The sequence below is a fragment of the Empidonax traillii genome, unplaced genomic scaffold (genome assembly GCF_003031625.1).
Source record: "Empidonax traillii isolate 1590-97213 ecotype Southwest subspecies unplaced genomic scaffold, ASM303162v1 scaffold483:size1218004, whole genome shotgun sequence".
Classification (NCBI taxonomy): domain Eukaryota; kingdom Metazoa; phylum Chordata; class Aves; order Passeriformes; family Tyrannidae; genus Empidonax; species Empidonax traillii.
This window is the reverse complement of record NW_020955676.1, coordinates 1,105,822-1,124,491: the sequence shown is the minus strand read 5'-3', so window position 1 is coordinate 1,124,491 and position 18,670 is coordinate 1,105,822. Positions and strand designations below refer to the sequence as shown.

General features: G+C 36.4%; 1 protein-coding gene across 1 annotated transcript in view; it reads left to right on the top strand.

The window, feature by feature from the left end:
• Positions 1 to 18,670, top strand: part of STX18 (syntaxin 18) — a 67,704-nt gene that overhangs the window by 23,319 nt on the left and 25,715 nt on the right. Inside the window, exon 2 of the mRNA XM_027896163.1 lies at positions 12,772 to 12,839. Within this exon, the coding sequence (XP_027751964.1) occupies positions 12,772 to 12,839 (68 nt within the window). The remainder of the gene's footprint in view (positions 1 to 12,771; positions 12,840 to 18,670) is intronic.

The window sequence follows — 18,670 nt, the reverse complement described above, 5'->3', positions numbered from 1 at the left end:
TTTGGTTTGTCTCTCTGTTCTCTCCGTGTTTACACATTGTGTATTTTCTTTCTGTGTGTGCATACCATCAAAAAGCCTCCTGCTATGTGAAGTTGTGGGTTCCTGTAAATTTGAGACTTTCTAGAGATAGATACAGTGCTTTCAGAAATGAGTTTCATTGTAGGGAGAGGCAGCCTACTACAGGAAACAGGTGAGTTACCCAGGAGACAGGAGTGGATAATTGTGTTTTGAGTTGTCATGTATGGCCTTGCAAGGTTCACTTCCCTGAGTCTCTTCTTCCCCATTTGTATTACAAGCCAAGGCTTGTTATGTCCATGTGAGCCTTGGTTTGGCTGAGTCTCTGAGATTGTTCTCCTTTACATACTGAGAGGTAAGAAGAGGGGACCAGAAGCTTATATCTCTCAAGGACTTCAGAGGTGGTACTCTGGCTTATGAACAGTTACTGTCTTAGTGGAAACTTCAGGCTTTTAAGCAATTTCATTTTCTTTCTTTCTCTTCTTTGGTAATATACATATCATGGTATAATAGACAGAATAATTGGGTTTAGAATACAGAGTTCTGAGTTTAGCTTCCTAATAGTAAATAAGACTGAACTTTATTATTTTTCTTATATGGTCTGATAATTTTGTGTTGATGTGATCAAGGGAGGCTTAGAAGGTGGCCTTATATACAGCCAGTGTAACAGCTGCAAGTGCCACGAAACTGTTCATCATAATACATAAGGGAATCAGAGAAATTATCTATTAGGTTGTATTTCTTTTGATAACGTTTCCTTCTACTGTATACTTCAATATTTTTCACAACTTCTGTAAAATTTATGTGTCTGTTACAGATGTTCCCACAGGAAACTATATCCATGTATTGTAAGGTGAAGCTTTTTCTATGTTTTGGACTTTGTCTTTTGTTTTGATGTTATATTGTGAAGCATACCAGTGTTTCCTCATGTGAACTTCTTTTCCTTGCTTTTTGAAAATGCAGTAAATACTACAACTCTTTTAACTCTTACTTACGTGACCTATAAATACTTAATTATTTAAACCTTGAAGTTCTTAATGCATTATGATTGTTGTTGAAGGTCAGTATGCTGGAGTGTTTCATGCAAACTTGTAAATAGTCTATGGGAACCACTGTATTTTTCTGAACATGTCATTTTTTTTAGCTATGCTGACAAATGAAACGGTTTCTCAGTTTGTGCTTTTTTATTCTTCTCTGCTATTTCCAAGCTTTCTACATTGGAAACTCTCAAAAATTTTTCTGCTGTATTCTTGTTCACCTCACAATGTCATAGCGGTTTCTCCTGATTGCTCTTATCATTAAAAATGTTTTGTATATTTAACTGCAGCTTTTTAAACCTGCAGAGTCCTTAACTCTTTTTCTTTTAACTGATTGACATCTATATCAAGTAAAATTAAAATACTCAGGAATCTGAATGCTTTGTTCAAATTGGTTAAATGAATATGATTAAGTTGTAAGAAGTAGCCCATCAAGTAAAATCTTAAGACTGCATACAAAACTGTCGGTTGAAATAAAAAAACAAACCCAACTTTCATTTGCAATAGCACTGTTCTGATTTTCATTAAATAAATTATGTTTTACTCTATTTTGTTTAAACTCAAGATTAATTTCTATGGTTACAGCGGATATAAATCTCAAGATTGCCTTTAAAGGGATTGTTTATTCAGAAAGGACTGACAGTCTCTCCTTAAGAGAAACTATTACTTAATTTTATTTTTGTAAGTTTAAATGCTTAAAAAATATTTGTAATGATACCCCAAAGGCATCATAAAAATGTAAAAATAATTATACTCTAAAATTACCAAAATTACAGGAAGTGGACATTTAAAAAATCTTACTGAGATTCATGGCTGAGAAAAAGTGAGAAAGCAAAAGTGCTTTACTTCACAACTTGAAATCTTGTCAGGAGTTTCTATTTTCAGTGATTAAAAATATACTTTTATATTGTCAGCGTTACTCAGATGCAAAAGAACAGCATTGATTTCCCTTTTAATTACAGCTAAAGCTTCCTTCTCATAAATTCAGCAAACACTTTCTTGTGAGAAATTCCTATGTGACTACCTACTGGATTTTTTTCAAGTAGGAACTACTCTCCCCCATTGTAGGGGCATTTTTTTTCACAGGCAAACCAGCTGGCAAGTACCCCAGGGCAGATCCAAACCAGCATGAATAGCATCTTGTGATGAACTAATTCTGGAGTCCAGAGATTTTTTCCAGACACTTCATATGGTACCTTGGGAAGCTAATGGTCATTTGGTAGTTAATTTAATGGAAATATGAAAGGGTTATGTGCTCTATAAGGAAGGGATTATTCTCTTGCACTTTGGTCATGTCAGAAGATTCTGGCGTGGGGAGAGAGTAAGGTACTTTTGTTCTGTGATGCTTTTAGTCCCACTTCTGCTCTGCTAAACTTCTTGCCCTTGCTGTAGAGTTAAGAACCTGTCATAATTTGCCTTATTTACCGTTGTATAAGAAACTTCTATTTCTTAGAAAGTGACAGGGTGAACGGAACTGGATAATATTATAAGACTGGATTTCAGACTGTTAATATCCCTGTCTGGTCCTATTGAAAGGACTATCCTTTGCTATAATTTTTTTCCTCGCCTCAGTTTGCTGTTATAAGGACCAGTCAATCCCCAGGTATGGAGGAGGAATTTTTTTGCATAATTCTACTTCCTAGGTGCTCTAACAGAGGAGTAGTGGCTTGCTCAGAAAAGGGAGCAAAGCAGGCCATTTGAAGAGAGGTGGCACAGAGGAGATCCATGTGCCTGGTTGAGAAACTCTGGATTTACTGAGGATGTGAACAGCCTCTATCAGTGCGTCACTCCGCATCAGCTAAGGAATTACAGTTACCTTACAGGGCCCAGTAAGTCCCTACCATTTAGAGCAGAGGATCCCGGTCTTGGTTTCCTGTTACTTGAGAAGAGGGGGCAAAAAGGGCTCTTCGTCTTAATTTTTCTGCAGATACCATTCAGCACTTGGATTAGAATCTTAATGTGTACAGAATTAGTTTATTTCCAGTATATTTATTTACTGCTTTTGTGCCTGATCTCTACATGTATTTTACATAAGTGTTCATAAACATCTGATTTCTGACTGGACGTTTTCTTGGTCCGGTCCAGTGTTTTTGTGGGGGAAAAACTTATTTGGTATAAGTGCTAGAGCAATGTTCAATGTGCGTAATACAAATGAAGATGTTGAGACATATAAAAGGATTTTTTGCACTAAGAACATTGTTGTACTGATGATGAAAATCCAGAAAAATACTTGGGCACCAAAACAGAATGGTGCTTGTCCCTCTGAATCATATATGACAGGGTGGTAGGATTTTCAGACAGAGCAAGTGTTGTGACAGTTTGTGCTCTGTCAGTGTAGAGGTGCATGAGTGTAAATACACCAAAGATATAGAACTTGGAATGGGAATGGCCTGACGGAGCACCGTAAGGGAGGCTCTGCTCGGGCCGCAGCTCCAGCGGAGCACGGCAGTGGCGGCACAGCTCCTGCCACTGGCTCAGCTGCTCCAGCGGCCTCTGATGGCTTATGCTGAAGCAGATTCACCTTAGTCCCGAAGTGAAGTACATGCAGCTCTGAATTGTGCTGCAAAAACTTGGATTCTGAATTTCATAGTGATGGGCAGAAGGAGTAACCTTTTATTACTTTTGTATCTGTTAAATGAGACTGGAAATCTCTCTTTATGATGTTGTAAAACATCTTTGAGTCCAGAAAACATACTAAATGAGTTCAGACTGTGAGAACAAGGGACAAGAAAAATACTGCTTACAGAAAAACATGACGTTAAATGCAGTTACTGAAAGCTTGTAAATGGAGCATTTTGAACAGCAATGGTAAAGGCCAATTATTGCAAATACGTCTTTTGACCAATTTCTTTTTCTCTCTCAACCAAAACATTCCGCACAATTGTTGTGGGGTTTATATTTTAGTCAGTGAGGTTTTCAATGTCCATGTAAAAATATAAATGTTAAAGTTATGTTTAGAATTGGACAATAAACAAGAAAAAGAGAAATAGTAAGTTTTATTAAAGTCAGATGTTGTGGATTTTTTTCTTTTAATTGAAAGTATTTGTTACCATGGAGAATAAATGAAAACTGGTTACTAAAACCATTTACCATGATGTTATATTGTAGAAAGCCTACTGTTAATTTTTTCAGGAGGTAACCTTATGTTCCTGTTGACTCTACAGACTATTTTCAGAATATTTAGATGTGGTTCTCTATGTGATGGTATCAAACCAGTATGTTCCCATAAGATGTAAGAAAACCGGGGAAAGTTAACTCAGACCTCTGTCTTAAATTTTATGTGCATTTGCATTTTTTCTAGTTCAGAGTTGAAATTTGTTGTTTATAAGTAATTATCCTATAAAATAATGTTTTTTTCCTCTATTTATAAATGCTTGAAGTACACAGCATTAAAATGGTTTAAAGAATGTACAATATATTTTGTGATAATTTCACTCTTAAAAAAAAAGATCAGTGACTTCAAAGTAATTTTTCTGTACAGTTGGAGTTTGCTGTAGGTACCATGCACATTTTTAAAACATGCAGCAACCTCATCTCTAAATAATACCCCAGTAAAACCTTCATCCAGTAATAATACCAGGTACTTTCAGTCTTTTTTATGATCAGTGGGGGAACTGGAAAGTTGAGCTCTTAGATCTTTATTTTGTGTCACTCTTTTTAGAAGAGCCTTGAACAAAAAATGTTTGCAGTTGTGTCACAAAATTACAAGAATAATCTCTTCATTGTGCATTTGACCAAATTTTATACCAACTCTGGATTACTTTTAAGGAAAGCATAGTAAGGTGAATCTTTTAGGCTGCTAGTGAGTTATTTACTACAAAATTTTCCATTTTGTATAATAAACAATGAATAAAAAAGAAAAATAACCAAATGCAGATCTGAAGTGCACTTTAGAGTCAAAGTATTTCGGTGTGAACTAATGGTAGCATAAATCAGTAAGAAAATTTTTGAAACAAAGGCAGTATATATAAAAATATGTTAAGGAAAAAAAAATCTGTTTAGAGCCAACTGTTTTTTTTAATATAGTGTACAAGACAGTGCTATTTTACTTCTTCCTTTTTGACAGTTTGATATTAAGCAAAATAATGTGTTTTCTGCTCCAGACCAGGTGCCAGGAAATTGGCTTTGCTTCTTACTGCAGTTTAGAGGTTTCTTAATCAATTTGTTACTGGGCACAGAATACTGCCTGTGGTATTCTTCAGATGGGTTTTAACTTCCAGTATTCCACAACAGCTAATGCAAACTTTTACAATGATTCCTTAAAATTTTGTTTCATTTAAAAAAAAAATAAAAAAGTCAGAAAAAATACTGATAATATTTCATTTAATTCAGTTTTGAATGTTCTTACCCCATGTACCACACATTTTATTAATATGACCCCCCTCATTCTTGGTTAATTCCTTTGCTCTGAATGGAAGACTACTAATAAAGTGCAATTAAAATGTTTCCCTGCCCTTTGCTGCTGCTCTAAGGTATATGGTGATGTAAAGCAGAAACTGAACAAAGTCACAATTTTCCTGAGATTAGGGGTAGCCAGGCTGGCTGTCTCCTCGCCTCCTGCTCCCCGCTTCCAGCTCCGGGCCACCCCCACGCCACAGTTTAGATATTATTTGCTCTTTTGGGTCTCGGATTACCAGAGCAATTGATCTGCGTGACCTATTTTAGAAACTTTCACGTTTGCTGGGGAAACCTAAACCAAATGTATCCCCTCAAGAGACAAATCAGCCGAAAACTGGCGGGTTGACATTTGGAGGCAGCAAATGAGCCCCTGCCGCGAATTCTGGGGGGACAGCACCACCTCATGGCCTGCTGGGGAGTCACCAGCCAAACCCCTCTAAAGAACTTCAAAGTCTTCGCGCTTTTAAATTCAGAGCTTCAGCTCATGATTTAAACTTTGGTTTAATTTAATTGGTTTAATCTCTGTTGCATGTTATTGGATCAGGGAATTATATAATTTCATCCTTTGAAGGTTCCAATTTCTAAAATGTAGAATCCATGTAACAGTATTTTGAAAACAAAAATCTCGTCTGTTCACAGCAATTGGTTCCATGGGCTGACAGTGCTTAAAACATAACCTAGAAGGAAGCTGTGTGGAACCTGGCCTCTCATATTTTTAAAAAGTTCATAATTCTATCTAATCAAAGGTAGTTTGTACTGGAAAACTTCTCTATAGGAGTAATTTCTGCATCAAACGTTTTCTGACTAGTTTTTCCCACTTATAATAGTTTAGGCAAAACCCCAAGCTCTTAATTTTAAAATGTGTTTATTATGAATTGTGTTTATAGTGTCTATTCTGTTTGGGGTTTATTCCAGATTTCTGAAAACCTTTGCCTTCATTACATGCAATAACCATGGAAAATTTCATCTGGTGGTTGTTTTTTTTGGTTTGGTTTTATTTTGTTTTTTTTTGTTTTCTTGGTTTTGTTTTGTTTGTTTGGGTTTTTTTGTTAATATGGTTTAGACACTGGAAAAACAAGTTTGTATTCTTACAGCAATTACTGTATCTCCCAGTACTGAGACTGTACTTTTTTTGTCAGAAACATGTAGTCCCTGTACATCGTCTGCCACCTTATTTGAATTCTGAATTTCTTCTGAAATAAGCAGTGAGTATGTTTGAGTTGACTATATGTTTGGAACTGAAAACATGATAGGCATCTAGATATTCATATTATAACAATTTAAATTTTTCAATTTTTTTGAAGGAATTGTAGAATATAGTCACCTACCCATGAATCTGTAAATAGAATATATTTAGGTAAGACATTGGAGATAAAGCTTTTCAAACATACTGAAAAATGTGAAATTTTGTTTAGGCTTTTTATTTTTTATTTTCCTTTTTAGGGTTAATAAGAAACTTCAGCGAGCAGTGCTTTTCAGTGTTGCTGAATCAACAGTAAATACCCTGTCTCTCATGACTTTTACAAAAGCCTTTCTATTATGTTTTGATTTTGAGTATTTTTAAAGTTTCCTTCAACAAAGTGCACCTTTTAAAAAATTCAGAGCGTCAATATAGCACGAAGTGTAGCAGTCAGTTTTAGATGGCAGGAAATAGCTGCTTATTGTTCTGATGGAGGAGTAGATTTGATAAAATGCTATATTTGTTCAATGGAAATGACTATTCAGCACGGTTGAATTCCCTCTACAATATGTCACGGGAACCTACTCCAATCATTTTAATCGTAAACAATGCTGCTGCTTCTTGCAGTGGGTTAAGCGTATGCAAATTGGAACCTACTGTTTCATGAGTGATCAATTCTTTGTTGGGAGTGGAAAGAAATGCTGTATGTATTGCGAAGAGACTGAAGGAAGTGTAGTCAGCGGCTTCATTCTAAAATCCGTGTGTCTCTTCAAGATGCTGCTTTGGAGGGAATGCTTTCCTCTTTCTCATCTTATTTAATAACACAGCCTGCTCCGAAATCATTAGAAAAATCTCTAAATAGGGGAACATCTACCATTTCTAGCACAGGCCCCAAGTATAAATAGAGCTGTGCATGCCACCTGTGGTAGCAGATGGCAGCCATTCAAGGCTTCCTTTTGTGTCAGACCTGCATTAGATGCAATATTTGCCTTTATGTTTTCATAGGAGTTGTTTAAAAAATCTATAGAGACAACAAAACACAGATATATGTATTAAAGAGATAGCTTACAAACTGAAACCTAAGGTAACTTTTAAAATGTCATGTTACAGGCTTTAATGTGAATTTATAGTCGTTTTCACTTGCATAATGCTGAGGCTTTTGTTGCCACGGAGTGGAAACCTGCTACTGCTTCACTGTAGAGAATCAATTGGGCTTTCATGATCGGAACTACACTTGGGAGTTTTTAAATAACACCTGGAGTTTCCAGATTTGGTACCTGATCTTAGGAGGTTATCACGTTGAATTTTGTAAGTTGTAGTTAAATACACCTTCATACATGGCAGAGGCATCTTGTAGGAAGTTCCCTACTGGTGCTATTCAGGGTCTGCTCTCCCTTCTGGTGATGCACGTATTTGTGGAGCTGAAATGAAAGAAACCGATTCTTTCTATTTGGGTTTAAGCACTGTAAGCCCCAGTTCTGGAACAGTAATCTTAAAAAAGTAATTTCAGTGTTTTGGGGTGCGATGTTGACCCTCAAGAGGAGTGCCAGGAGGAATGAGAAGAGGCTGGAGTTTCCTAACTGGTCTTCATTGTCAGAAGGCAAGGTAACCTTCCGTATTCTGATAGTGAGCAGGAGCTCAAGAAGATGCTGTTGCTATAATGATATAACTGGTGCTGGCAATATTGTGAGGAAAGGTTTTTTTATTCCCCTAATTTTCATAAAAATGTCAGTTATCTGGAAATTCAGTTGTGTTCTCTCTAAAGTAAGTTTAGTTGTAATACAAGAGTGTTGCAACTATGAAGGACCTTTCTCTAAGCCCTCCTATCCCTTCAGGGGAAAAAAGGGAAATAATTTCTTTATTTCGAGGTTGAACGAGAGGCTTTTCTTGGCTCCAGACATTCAGAAAAGAAGAAAACTATTTTCAAGATGCAAAGAATGACAAGAGGCCAGTACTGAAATGTGTTTGTGCTGCTTCTTCAAATTGCTGTTATCTATCCTTTTGATGGGTGTGTCAGCTAGTGGTATAAATGTTTTGAAAACATGCATGTACAGCAAATAGCAAGTTGTAGTTATGATGGATGGGTAAATGGAGTGACAAAAAATAGATGTGCTGAAATGCAAGTGGGATTTAAAATTTGTCTAGATCTACTTGAAAGATTAATTAGAGAAGATAACAAAAAATTATCCCAGAGGCAGTGAAAAGCAGAGGGAAAAAGAGAGACTGGGCAAGAAAACTGTCACAAAAGAGAAGACTTTATTATAAAGTCAGGTTTAGCTAAATTCACAAAGTTATCTAATGGTATTAAGACTCTCTGAAAGTTAAAATATTCTTTGGATATTTTAATAAAAAGAGAATTAGCAAAAAAAAGGTGGATTTATCATGCAACTGGAGTATAGATCAAAAATAGTTTAAGCCTGGACTCAAGACTAAATTAATAAGGAAAAAACTATAGACCAGCAAGGTAAAAGCAATATATGTACTGGGAACCAGAGCACGGAATTGGAAATTGGAACATTTCAGAACTTTATTGCAGCCAAATTGTGGTTATCAGGTAGTCTTTGGAGTGAGCTTAGACACAGTGTATTTGAGAAATACCAGGTTCTCATGTCAGATATTTTTAATGGTAATAAATTGGAGATGGTACCATTTGATCAGAGGGAAGCCAATTTAATGCCTTTAATTAGGTCAGCAAAGGGAAACTGATAATGGCATCAGCAGGACCTAACTCAGAAGTGGTCCAGGATGCAGAAAATATTTTAAGGTGAAAAAGACAAATAGAAAACAAAGATACAATGAAGTATGATTTGCTATCTTACTAAAAATAGAATGTGTTCAACCAACTTGATGCTTTAAGAAAATCTGCTTTTCCTTGGTTAAAATGACCTGGAGTCTGATGGTAAAGTATCTGATAAAGTGCCAGCAGTAAGTCTATAGGAAATTACCAGAGGAAGTATTAATGGAATGAGATGAATAAGCAGAAGCGATTCTTCTGCAGTGAAAGAAGTGTTGGACTGAAGAGAGGCAATGGGGGAATTATTTTTTTCATTCCCTAAAACAAGAGCAAGATGAGTCTAAAAACCAGTCCCAGAGTAAGAAAGACGGGTAAAATTGACTTATGTGGGAATGCTGAGAGGGAGGAATGTGATATGTTACAGCAAGTACTGAATGACTTTGGGGTCTTGGAACTCTGAGGAGAAGAAAGAAATTCAAGAGTATGTATTTGGAGACCTAAACAAAGAATAAGCTTGAATGTAATAAATGGAAATGGTGGAAGAAAAGCTATTTCCAGCTGAGTTACAAAGTAACTAATGCCAGTGAATGCCTTTCTAATCATCTGCATTGGAACAGGATGGATGCAAACTGAAATAAATGCAAAGGAAAGCTGTGGGTTAGGCAACTCCAAAACTGTTTCCTGAAAAGAAACTAAAAGGTTGGGGTCAGTTGTCTGTGGTACAGAAGTTAGAGAAAGATAGTTATTGACAGTAAAGTCAATCACACGTACAGGGAATCAGAGCTTTTAAGGGAAAGGACTGTTTTGAAGCAAGAACGGATGAATAAAAGTTGGTAATCAATAAACCCTGGAAATTAGACAGTCCTTATTTGTAATACAAACAGTAGTATTCTAATAAAACCATTCAGTTGTAATAGGGAGAAGCCATTACTACCTTTAGGCTGGAGCTTGATAACTTTGTAAAGAGTGTATGGTGTGCCTCAGATAACGCCAGAATAATTGCAGCTTGATGACCCTGGAGATATCTTCAAGATTTATATTTGTATAATAAGAGATATTTTGTATCTGCAGAAGATTGAGCATCATGCAAAAAACCCCAATCTTTTTATTTGGATAAAATTCACATTAATGCTAGTGAGATCTTCTTTTTCATAAAAATTGTTTCATTTTGTTAATGTGGTAATGACAAATTGAATTCAAAGCTATTCCAGTAGTACACTGTAAAAAGAGGCAAAAGAGAAATATTAGCAGTGCAGGATCTCAGAAGACGTTGTTAGAATTTGAGGGAAAGTAGAACAAGAAGTCTCACTTCTGATGCAAATCTTGGGAACTAAGAGCTTGGTGTGAGTATGGGCATAATGGTGTCATTCTAAATTCATGAAAATAGCTTTACAAATGGAGGAGAGGCAAAGTGGGGTCAGTGCAATTCAAACGCACGATGACAATTTTAGCCTAAATAGAATGCTCTTTGTGGCTAGATGAATTAATTACTGTAAGACAGTGTTCTTGCTTGTCATTCTGATTCTTTCTGCTTGTTAATCACTCCTAAATTGTAGCTATTGCAGTAATATTAAGATTTATTGCTTACAAAATTTTGCTAATCCATTTTGTAGTTTAGTATTTGTTCACATATTAATGTTTTGAACATGTTTCTTATTTTACATTTGTTTTGTTTTCTGTAGTACTGTCTTTCTGCCTATTAAGTATCTTTGTTCCACTGAAACTCTGTATGACTGTTTTAAATGTTTTGCTTTCATAATCAAGCGTAATTTACCTGTTCAGCAAATTTGATGACATACCAAGTCTGAGCTGAGGAAGAGATTACTGTACAAGTAATGAGTTCAAGTGGCAATGACAAGAAACATCTGCAGGATGGTTTAACTGACTTTGTGCGCCTCACTGGACTTGCAGTGACTGCAGTGTTTCCCTTCTTACTGTGCACGATGGTGCTAATGCACTTTAGGAAACTTTGGATCTGCTGGGGGTACTGACAGAACTCAGTTTTCTGTGAATGCGATGAAATTCCCTGAGCTGTTAATCACACAGAAAACTTTAAACATGAAAAACTGGGGAAATGGTTCTCCAATATAATGAGTTATAGTAAAAATGAAACAGAGCAAATAATAATAGGGAAATGGACGCATTTTTATTTGCATGCGGAAACATTTGAGTTGTACATATCACTGTGGTCTTATAACTACTTTTTTTTCCCTATTTTTTCAAAAAGCTGCTGATCTTTTGAAAAAAAGTATTTGGAGGAATTAATCTTCTATTTATCCAAACTATTCTGTGTTCTTTCTCTGTGGTTTTTTTGTTTGTTTAATTACAAGAACCATTTGCATGAAAATAGGATTTTAGGAGTTGAACAGCTTTTGATGCTTTTTCCCAGATATGTTGAGTAAACCACATTTATTGCATTTGTAAACTAAACCAACTTTTGTTATGTAAAATTCCCTGTATGCTTTTTTTTACACTGAATTATTAATGAATATTTAAGAATATGCTTTAAAAAGGTTCCCCCTGGATCCCTCTGAAAATATATACCATTAATGTATAAAATTCTCCTCCCTTCTCCTCATCACGCCTTCTTCAAGACTTGCCTGGGAAGTCATATTGGTAGCCATCTCATTTCTCTGACAAATTAAGCCACGTTTCTGTAGTTCCTCTATTTTCCAAAATAAGCAGCATCTTATGCTACACAAAATCTTTAAATCAGACTAAAGTTTGCAAAAGTTCATCAGATTTTTCTTTTCTTTCTTCTTTGCAAAGGATCTTTGTAAAGATTTCTTTATAAAGAAAATAAAGTGATTTATTTTAAAAGTTATCCACAGTGAGGTGGAAATCCAGAAGCAGAAATTTGACTGGGACGTGTGTTTTGGCAAAACTTAGTAATGACTGTGAGATGATAGAGATGCTACTTCAGTTTGGGCACAAACTGGTCACTGTATTAGGGCAAAATTAGAAAGGAGAGGGATGGCACCTTTGGCCTATGAGTTGTAATAACTTGAATATTTATCTCATCAGTAAAGAGTTTAGTCTTCCAAAATTAATTTATTTCCAAAGCGTACATTAAATTCTGGATTGACAATTTAGATACTGGTTTGTGTTATCATATTTAATATTTTTAATGTTAATATTGTAGTTATATTTAGTGTTTGGTTTATGCTTTTTGGATAGAAGACATGTATTTTTACTATTTTTAATCTGAGCGGAACCTTCATACTGCACATCTCTTTTAGATGCTTGGAAAATGTGAAAATGCTAGTATAAAAGAATAAATTTTATTATTTCATTTTATTACAGAATAAATAATTTTACAAATTCATATTTGAAGTGCAGAATACTGAACTTCAAACATAAAATTAATAGTTATCTGACTGAAATTTCAATTATTTTTGTTCATTTAGATTTCTCATATTGGAAAGCTGAAAGATTTTCTTCTACAACATAGAAAGGATTACATTAATGCTTATAGGTAAGTGTGCATTGTGTTTAAATAGATTTATTTATTTATCTAAAGATTTATAAAATGAACTGCATAAAATCCTATAGGCATAATGACAAAACCCAAGATAGAGCTTATCAATTGTCTTACTGTAAGCTACTGTGAGATGAGGAATAGTGCTGTCCCAAGAAGACAATGTGCCTGAATAAAATGAGGCTCAGAATTTGAAAATTATTTCTGGCTCTTAGGAGTGCATTCTGAAACAAAACCTGGAAGTCTGAGTCCCACACCTTTTAAGGACCTGCAGAGTAAGTTTCTGAAGTGGTTCTCGAGACAGCAGGGTACCAGGTTCAGTGATTCAGGTTTTCCCTTTCACCTATGACACTGCGCCTACACAAAGGGTGTAGTCAGTACCCTCAGCAGGTCCTGGAGGAGAATGATGCAAACTCTTCAGACTCCGGAATACAAATTCCAGATGGAGGACACCAGGGAGGATACAGTGTCAGGGGACAGCAGCACAAGATTTGTTTTTCTGTGACAAAAACAGTAGGCTTCATCTCTGCTAGTTATTCCTGTGTCAAGAAAGTTTTGATTCTCTTCAGCCATTAGGAAACATTCAAAACTGCTGTATCTGCTTACTGCTGACAGCTTTGGTAGTAGGATTTTTAGAAGGTTAAGATACAAGTTTACAGGTTGTTGTTAGTAAAAAAAAAATAGCGTCTTGTGGCATGCAGATACTAAATCAAGTTATCCTAAGAGCTAAATGTTACTGCAACTTGTATTTTGGTGAACTGAGTACAGGTAATAGTTTCATTTGAGAAATTTAAAACTTGCTTTTTAATGAAACTTCGTTTCATACAAACTTAGTGAGTCAGCCCTGTCTGCATTCCAGTTCTGCCACAACCCTGACTAAAGCTGAGCTTGTCCTTCAATCAAAGTAGAGAAAATGCAACCTGAAGTCATCTTGGGTTGAAAGCTTCACAGATAGCAAATAGAAGCGATATCCAGACAGATATCCATTCCCCAGGAGAAGGCAATAGAACAGACGAGCAAGTCCATGTTGGAAGGACAGTCTTTCTGAGAAATAACTTCAGGGCCTGAAAGGGTCTGTCACAGCAAAAGCAATACTGCCCAATCAGTGGAATCAAAATGTGCTGCTAAGTAAGTTACTAGAAGACTTCTGGCACCCTTCTTTTGTCTCCCTGAGATTTTTTAAAAGCTGTGTTTTGTTGTTTCAAAAGTGAAACCAGTAAAGGAAGATGGCATATTTTTAGAAGTGGGAGGCCTTGAGAACTATTTGTAGTTGGTGAAAACGAAGCTCAGGGGTGTCAATTCTGTGTGTGAGGTGGATGAGGGACTGCTTTTCCAAAGCAGCAAGCAGAAGTAACTGTACAGTTACATGTTATGACTGACTCCCTGCTTTTCAATGCCTGTTGGAATAGGTCACAAGCAACACTAGGTGGAGCTAGCTGTTTAATGCTGAAGTAACTGGGTTTACTGTGTGAAAATTTCATGTGATTGCAGAGGCTGAGAAACTGCAAGTAACTGCAGTGAGAACAGTCAGAGGCAGTTAAATTTTGGGTACTGTTTGTATTAACAGTACTGTGCATAAAATGAAAGTGATTAGAGGACTAAAAATCTGTCCAAGTTATTTCGATTTCTAAAATTGTTAATGTTCTTTTTGTAAACTCTGTTGTAACAAGTTATCATGGTAATTCTCAGTGCTGTTCCCACACACATACCTGACCCTCAGGTATTCATTAGGGAGAGGAAAGAAGTGTCATTTCCTTATTAAACCATAAGTAATCCTGCAGATCTCATCTGTGATTGCAGTTGATCCTGTCCTTAATGGTCAAACTTAAAATAGGTAGTACTGTCAAGTTACATACAAGATTGTTTATGCTGTTCTACTTTGTGGATGCAAAGAGCATCACAGCATTCATGCTGTCAGTCTGACAGTCTTAGCAAATGCTGCTCTCACACAGCAGTTTCAATAACTTTTCAATACTTACATAGTTGGGTCAGTTTTCGAACAATTTAATATTAAAAGGCTGTCCTGAAAATTATGTAGGAGATTTAATTTTGTTCTTGAAATTTGACTACTCTATATTTTGTCAGTCCTGCTATTTGTTTTTCCAACTAACACAATATATTGGTGAAATTCAGCTTTTGAGTTACCAAGTTGAATTATTGTATGCCTTTTAAAACTTCTTCATAATGTGCTACGTCCAGGTTCTTGATTGCTTCTTTGACCTTACTTTTTCAGACTATAAATTCTTTAATAATAGAGTTTTTATTTTTGGCATACATAAAATATCCTGCCATAGAGGGGATGTCTCTATTTCATTTTTAGAGGAAAATTTTTAGCAATGTGAAAGTCAACTGGAGGAAGGGTTATTTGAAAGCGAGGCCCTGACCCATTTTATCAAACTTTAAATATTTTACTGAAATACCGAAATTGAGCCAAAAACCCCTCAAGATTGCTTATTCACATTCTTTCTTCTTGATTTGACTATTATTTATAAAATATGTAAATGGCAAAGCACATGAAACTATTGATGCAGTGATCTAAGCTTGCTGACTTAGAGGCCACTGCACCTTTATCTTCTCCTGTTTATCAGGATTTATTTGCTTTCTCCTACATGTAGGTTTTCATTCCTTTTAGATGAGGATTGTTACTTACCTTCCCATTTTTAGTGTATTGACTGCTACACATTGTCTATATTCTTTGTCTATATTCTTTCCCTCAGTCCATTTGCTGTAACACATCCCTACATTGCTTCTTACACTGTGCTCCATGAGATCCTGTCTTCAGTCTTTGGTAACTTGTCTGATGTTTCATCTGTGAACAACTTGTGCCTTCTTTTCATCATCAGTTCCTTCATGCTTTTGATCATTGAATCACCAAGACAGTTTGTATGTTTGTGTTAAATAGGATTTGAGGAACTAGTGCCCTAACACTTGGGAATTTGAAATGATTCTTGGGATTCTTCCACAGCCTCTGGTTTTTCTGAAGGCTCTTTCAAAGTTTAGGCAGTTTAAAGATTCCTGCTCTTTTAATCAGACTTTGGAAAGGAATTGAGGGAATTCCAAAGTCTGATCACAGAACACCTCATATGTAAAAGGAAAATGTTTGAGAGAAGACCTTCCCATCGGGAATTATTAGACATCTAATATATTGTGTTTTGCAGCTGCAGAGATACTTATGTAGCCAATCAGCGTGGTGTAGATGGCTTCTGAATAAAAATGATACTTTTTCCATGGAAAAGGCTGGATGAGTGGCTTCTCATATGTCTTCGTTACATGCTCCTGTGGTCCTTCTGTGCAATTAAGTGTTTGAACATTCCAATTGCTAATAATATACTTTAAGAAAATTCTGAACGAATTATTTTTCTGTCTTAAAACATAATGTTGGTGCCCAGTAATTATACCTCCTGCCCTAGTATTTATCTGTGTAAGCATTTACCTATCTAAAGGCAATAAATCAGTTACATCATTTGCCACTTAAATGAAAATCATTGGATGCTTACACAGTGCTTCATGGAGAGTGTTTTCATGTCTTTAACAATAAAAGAAAAGAAGCAGCCATTAAAGGACTCTAAAAATACTGTTTTACTGACTCCTGTACAATGCCAGGCTGCTTTCTTGTCTAGACTTAATCACATTTTTACAGGAAGCAAGACTTTGTTTGTTATAATGATAGTAAAACATATATGATCTGTAGAGACTTTCCTGTTCTCCAGGGAATTACTTTCAAATTATTTATATTTTCTTTTTTAATTGCACTAAGATAATATATCACACTTCAGAAATAGTAGGGTTTTTGTACTAGCACTCTGAAATTTCTCAGCAATATGTTACAAAACTGAAAATGCTAATTCAGGTTTGCCTGTACTGCCTGTTCCAGTAGCTGAGGCTTCCACATAGAATATATACATTTTACGTGGGTTGTTGTGAAATGTTTTGTCATTTGAGTAGACAAGCATTTACCTTGGATTTATGTCAGACAGCATTTAGATGAAAAAAGGCGGTAAATGAAAATGCACAAATCTTTGTTAAATAGGAAATCAAGCAATCTAAAACATGCTAGATGCCCAAAGGGAAGAAGTTTTAAAATGTCTGCTGTATTTGCAACTAAGGTTGTACAGCCATGTCCTTGAATACTGACGAGGAGCCTTTCTTTATGTATTTGCAAGGCAGTATCTGCAAGTGGTAAGTGGGGGAAACCTCTTCTAAAACCATTGTGTATCAATATTTTAGAACTGATTTTTTTTCTGCTTATTGCTTCTCTCTCTTTCGTAATACACTGTTGGAAGAAAATCAAGTTTTTCTTCTTGATTTGTCATCTTTATTGATTTAGTAAGGAGAAAATATTTTATGCACCAGCAGAAGGTTAGTAATTTCAAAAGCTGATGTAACACCTCCATCAGCTCTTCTCCCTTGTGCTTTGCCAGCAAAATAAGCTGGAAGAAGCATGGCTGAAACATCCAGAAGAGGACTGATAGTGCTTTGCTTGCTTTTAAATATTTCTTCAAGTGAGATTTCATGTCCTCACTGTGCTTCTTCCTTTTTCCTCATCCATGCTACTAGAATAATTTTTTTACACTAACTTATTTTTGGGTTTTTCTCAGTCTCTCCAATTTCAATATATTTCATATGTGTTCTCTTTGATGTTTGATTGTACTTTTTTCTCTCCACTCTCCACTCCTGTCCCAGTTAGTGTTGCAGTGAGGTGGTGAAATAAAACAAAACTCCAGCTGAGACCTTGCCCAAACATAAGGATAGCAGAAAGACTGCTTTGCATTATACTGCATTTATGCATCCCATTGTAATGGTGACTTTTTATGCAACAACATGTTGTTGTTATGTTTGGTTTATGATCTAATACAATCCCAGATGACTTTCTGAAGTACTGTTCCCTAATCAGTTCTTCCCCATTCTCTGTGGGTTCAGATAATTGTTCCTGCTCCAGAAAAGAGCCTCTGACCATTCCTTATTGGAATTCTTCATGTCACGAAGGCTATGATGTAGTCGCCATCACAGAAACGTGGTGGGATGACTCGCATGACTGGAGTGCTGCTATGGAAGGCTACAAGTTCTTCAGAAAGAACAGGCAGGGTAGGAGAGGTGGAGGGGTGGCTTTATATGTTAGAGAGTCTCTTGACTCTTTTGAACTTGAGGTCAGCAATGATAAGGTTGAGTGCCTGTTGACCAGAATCAGGGGGAAGGCCAACAAGGCCGACATCATCATAGGTGTCTGTTACAGACCGCCCTACCAGGATGATGAAGGGGATGAATTATTCTACAAGCAGCTGACGGATGTCTCGAAATCGTCAGCCCTTGTCCTTGTGGGTGACTTTAACCTGCCGGATATCTGCTGGGAGCTCAATACTGCAGAGAAGAGGCAGTCTAAGAGGTTCCTGGAGTGTATAGAGGACAATTTCCTTCATCAGCTGGTAAATGAACCTACCAGGGGTAAGGCCCCGCTAGACCTGCTGTTTACAAACAGAGAGGGGCTGGTGGGAGATGTAGTGGTTGAAGGCTGCCTGGGAAATAGTGACCATGAAATAATAGAATTTTCAATACTCAGAGATTCCAGGCGAGCCAACAATAAAACCTCTACACTGGACTTCCGGAGGGCAGATTTTGACCTATTCAGAAGTCTAGTCCAGAGCATACCCTGGGAAACAACCCTTGAAAACAAGGGGGTTCAGGAGGGATGGATGTGCTTCAAGCAGGAAGTTTTGAGAGCACAGGAACAGGCCGTACCGGTGTGCCGAAAGGCAAGCCGGCGGGGAAGACAACCAGCTTGGTTAAACAGGGGGATTCTGAAGAAAATCAGGGATAAAAAGAGAGTTTAC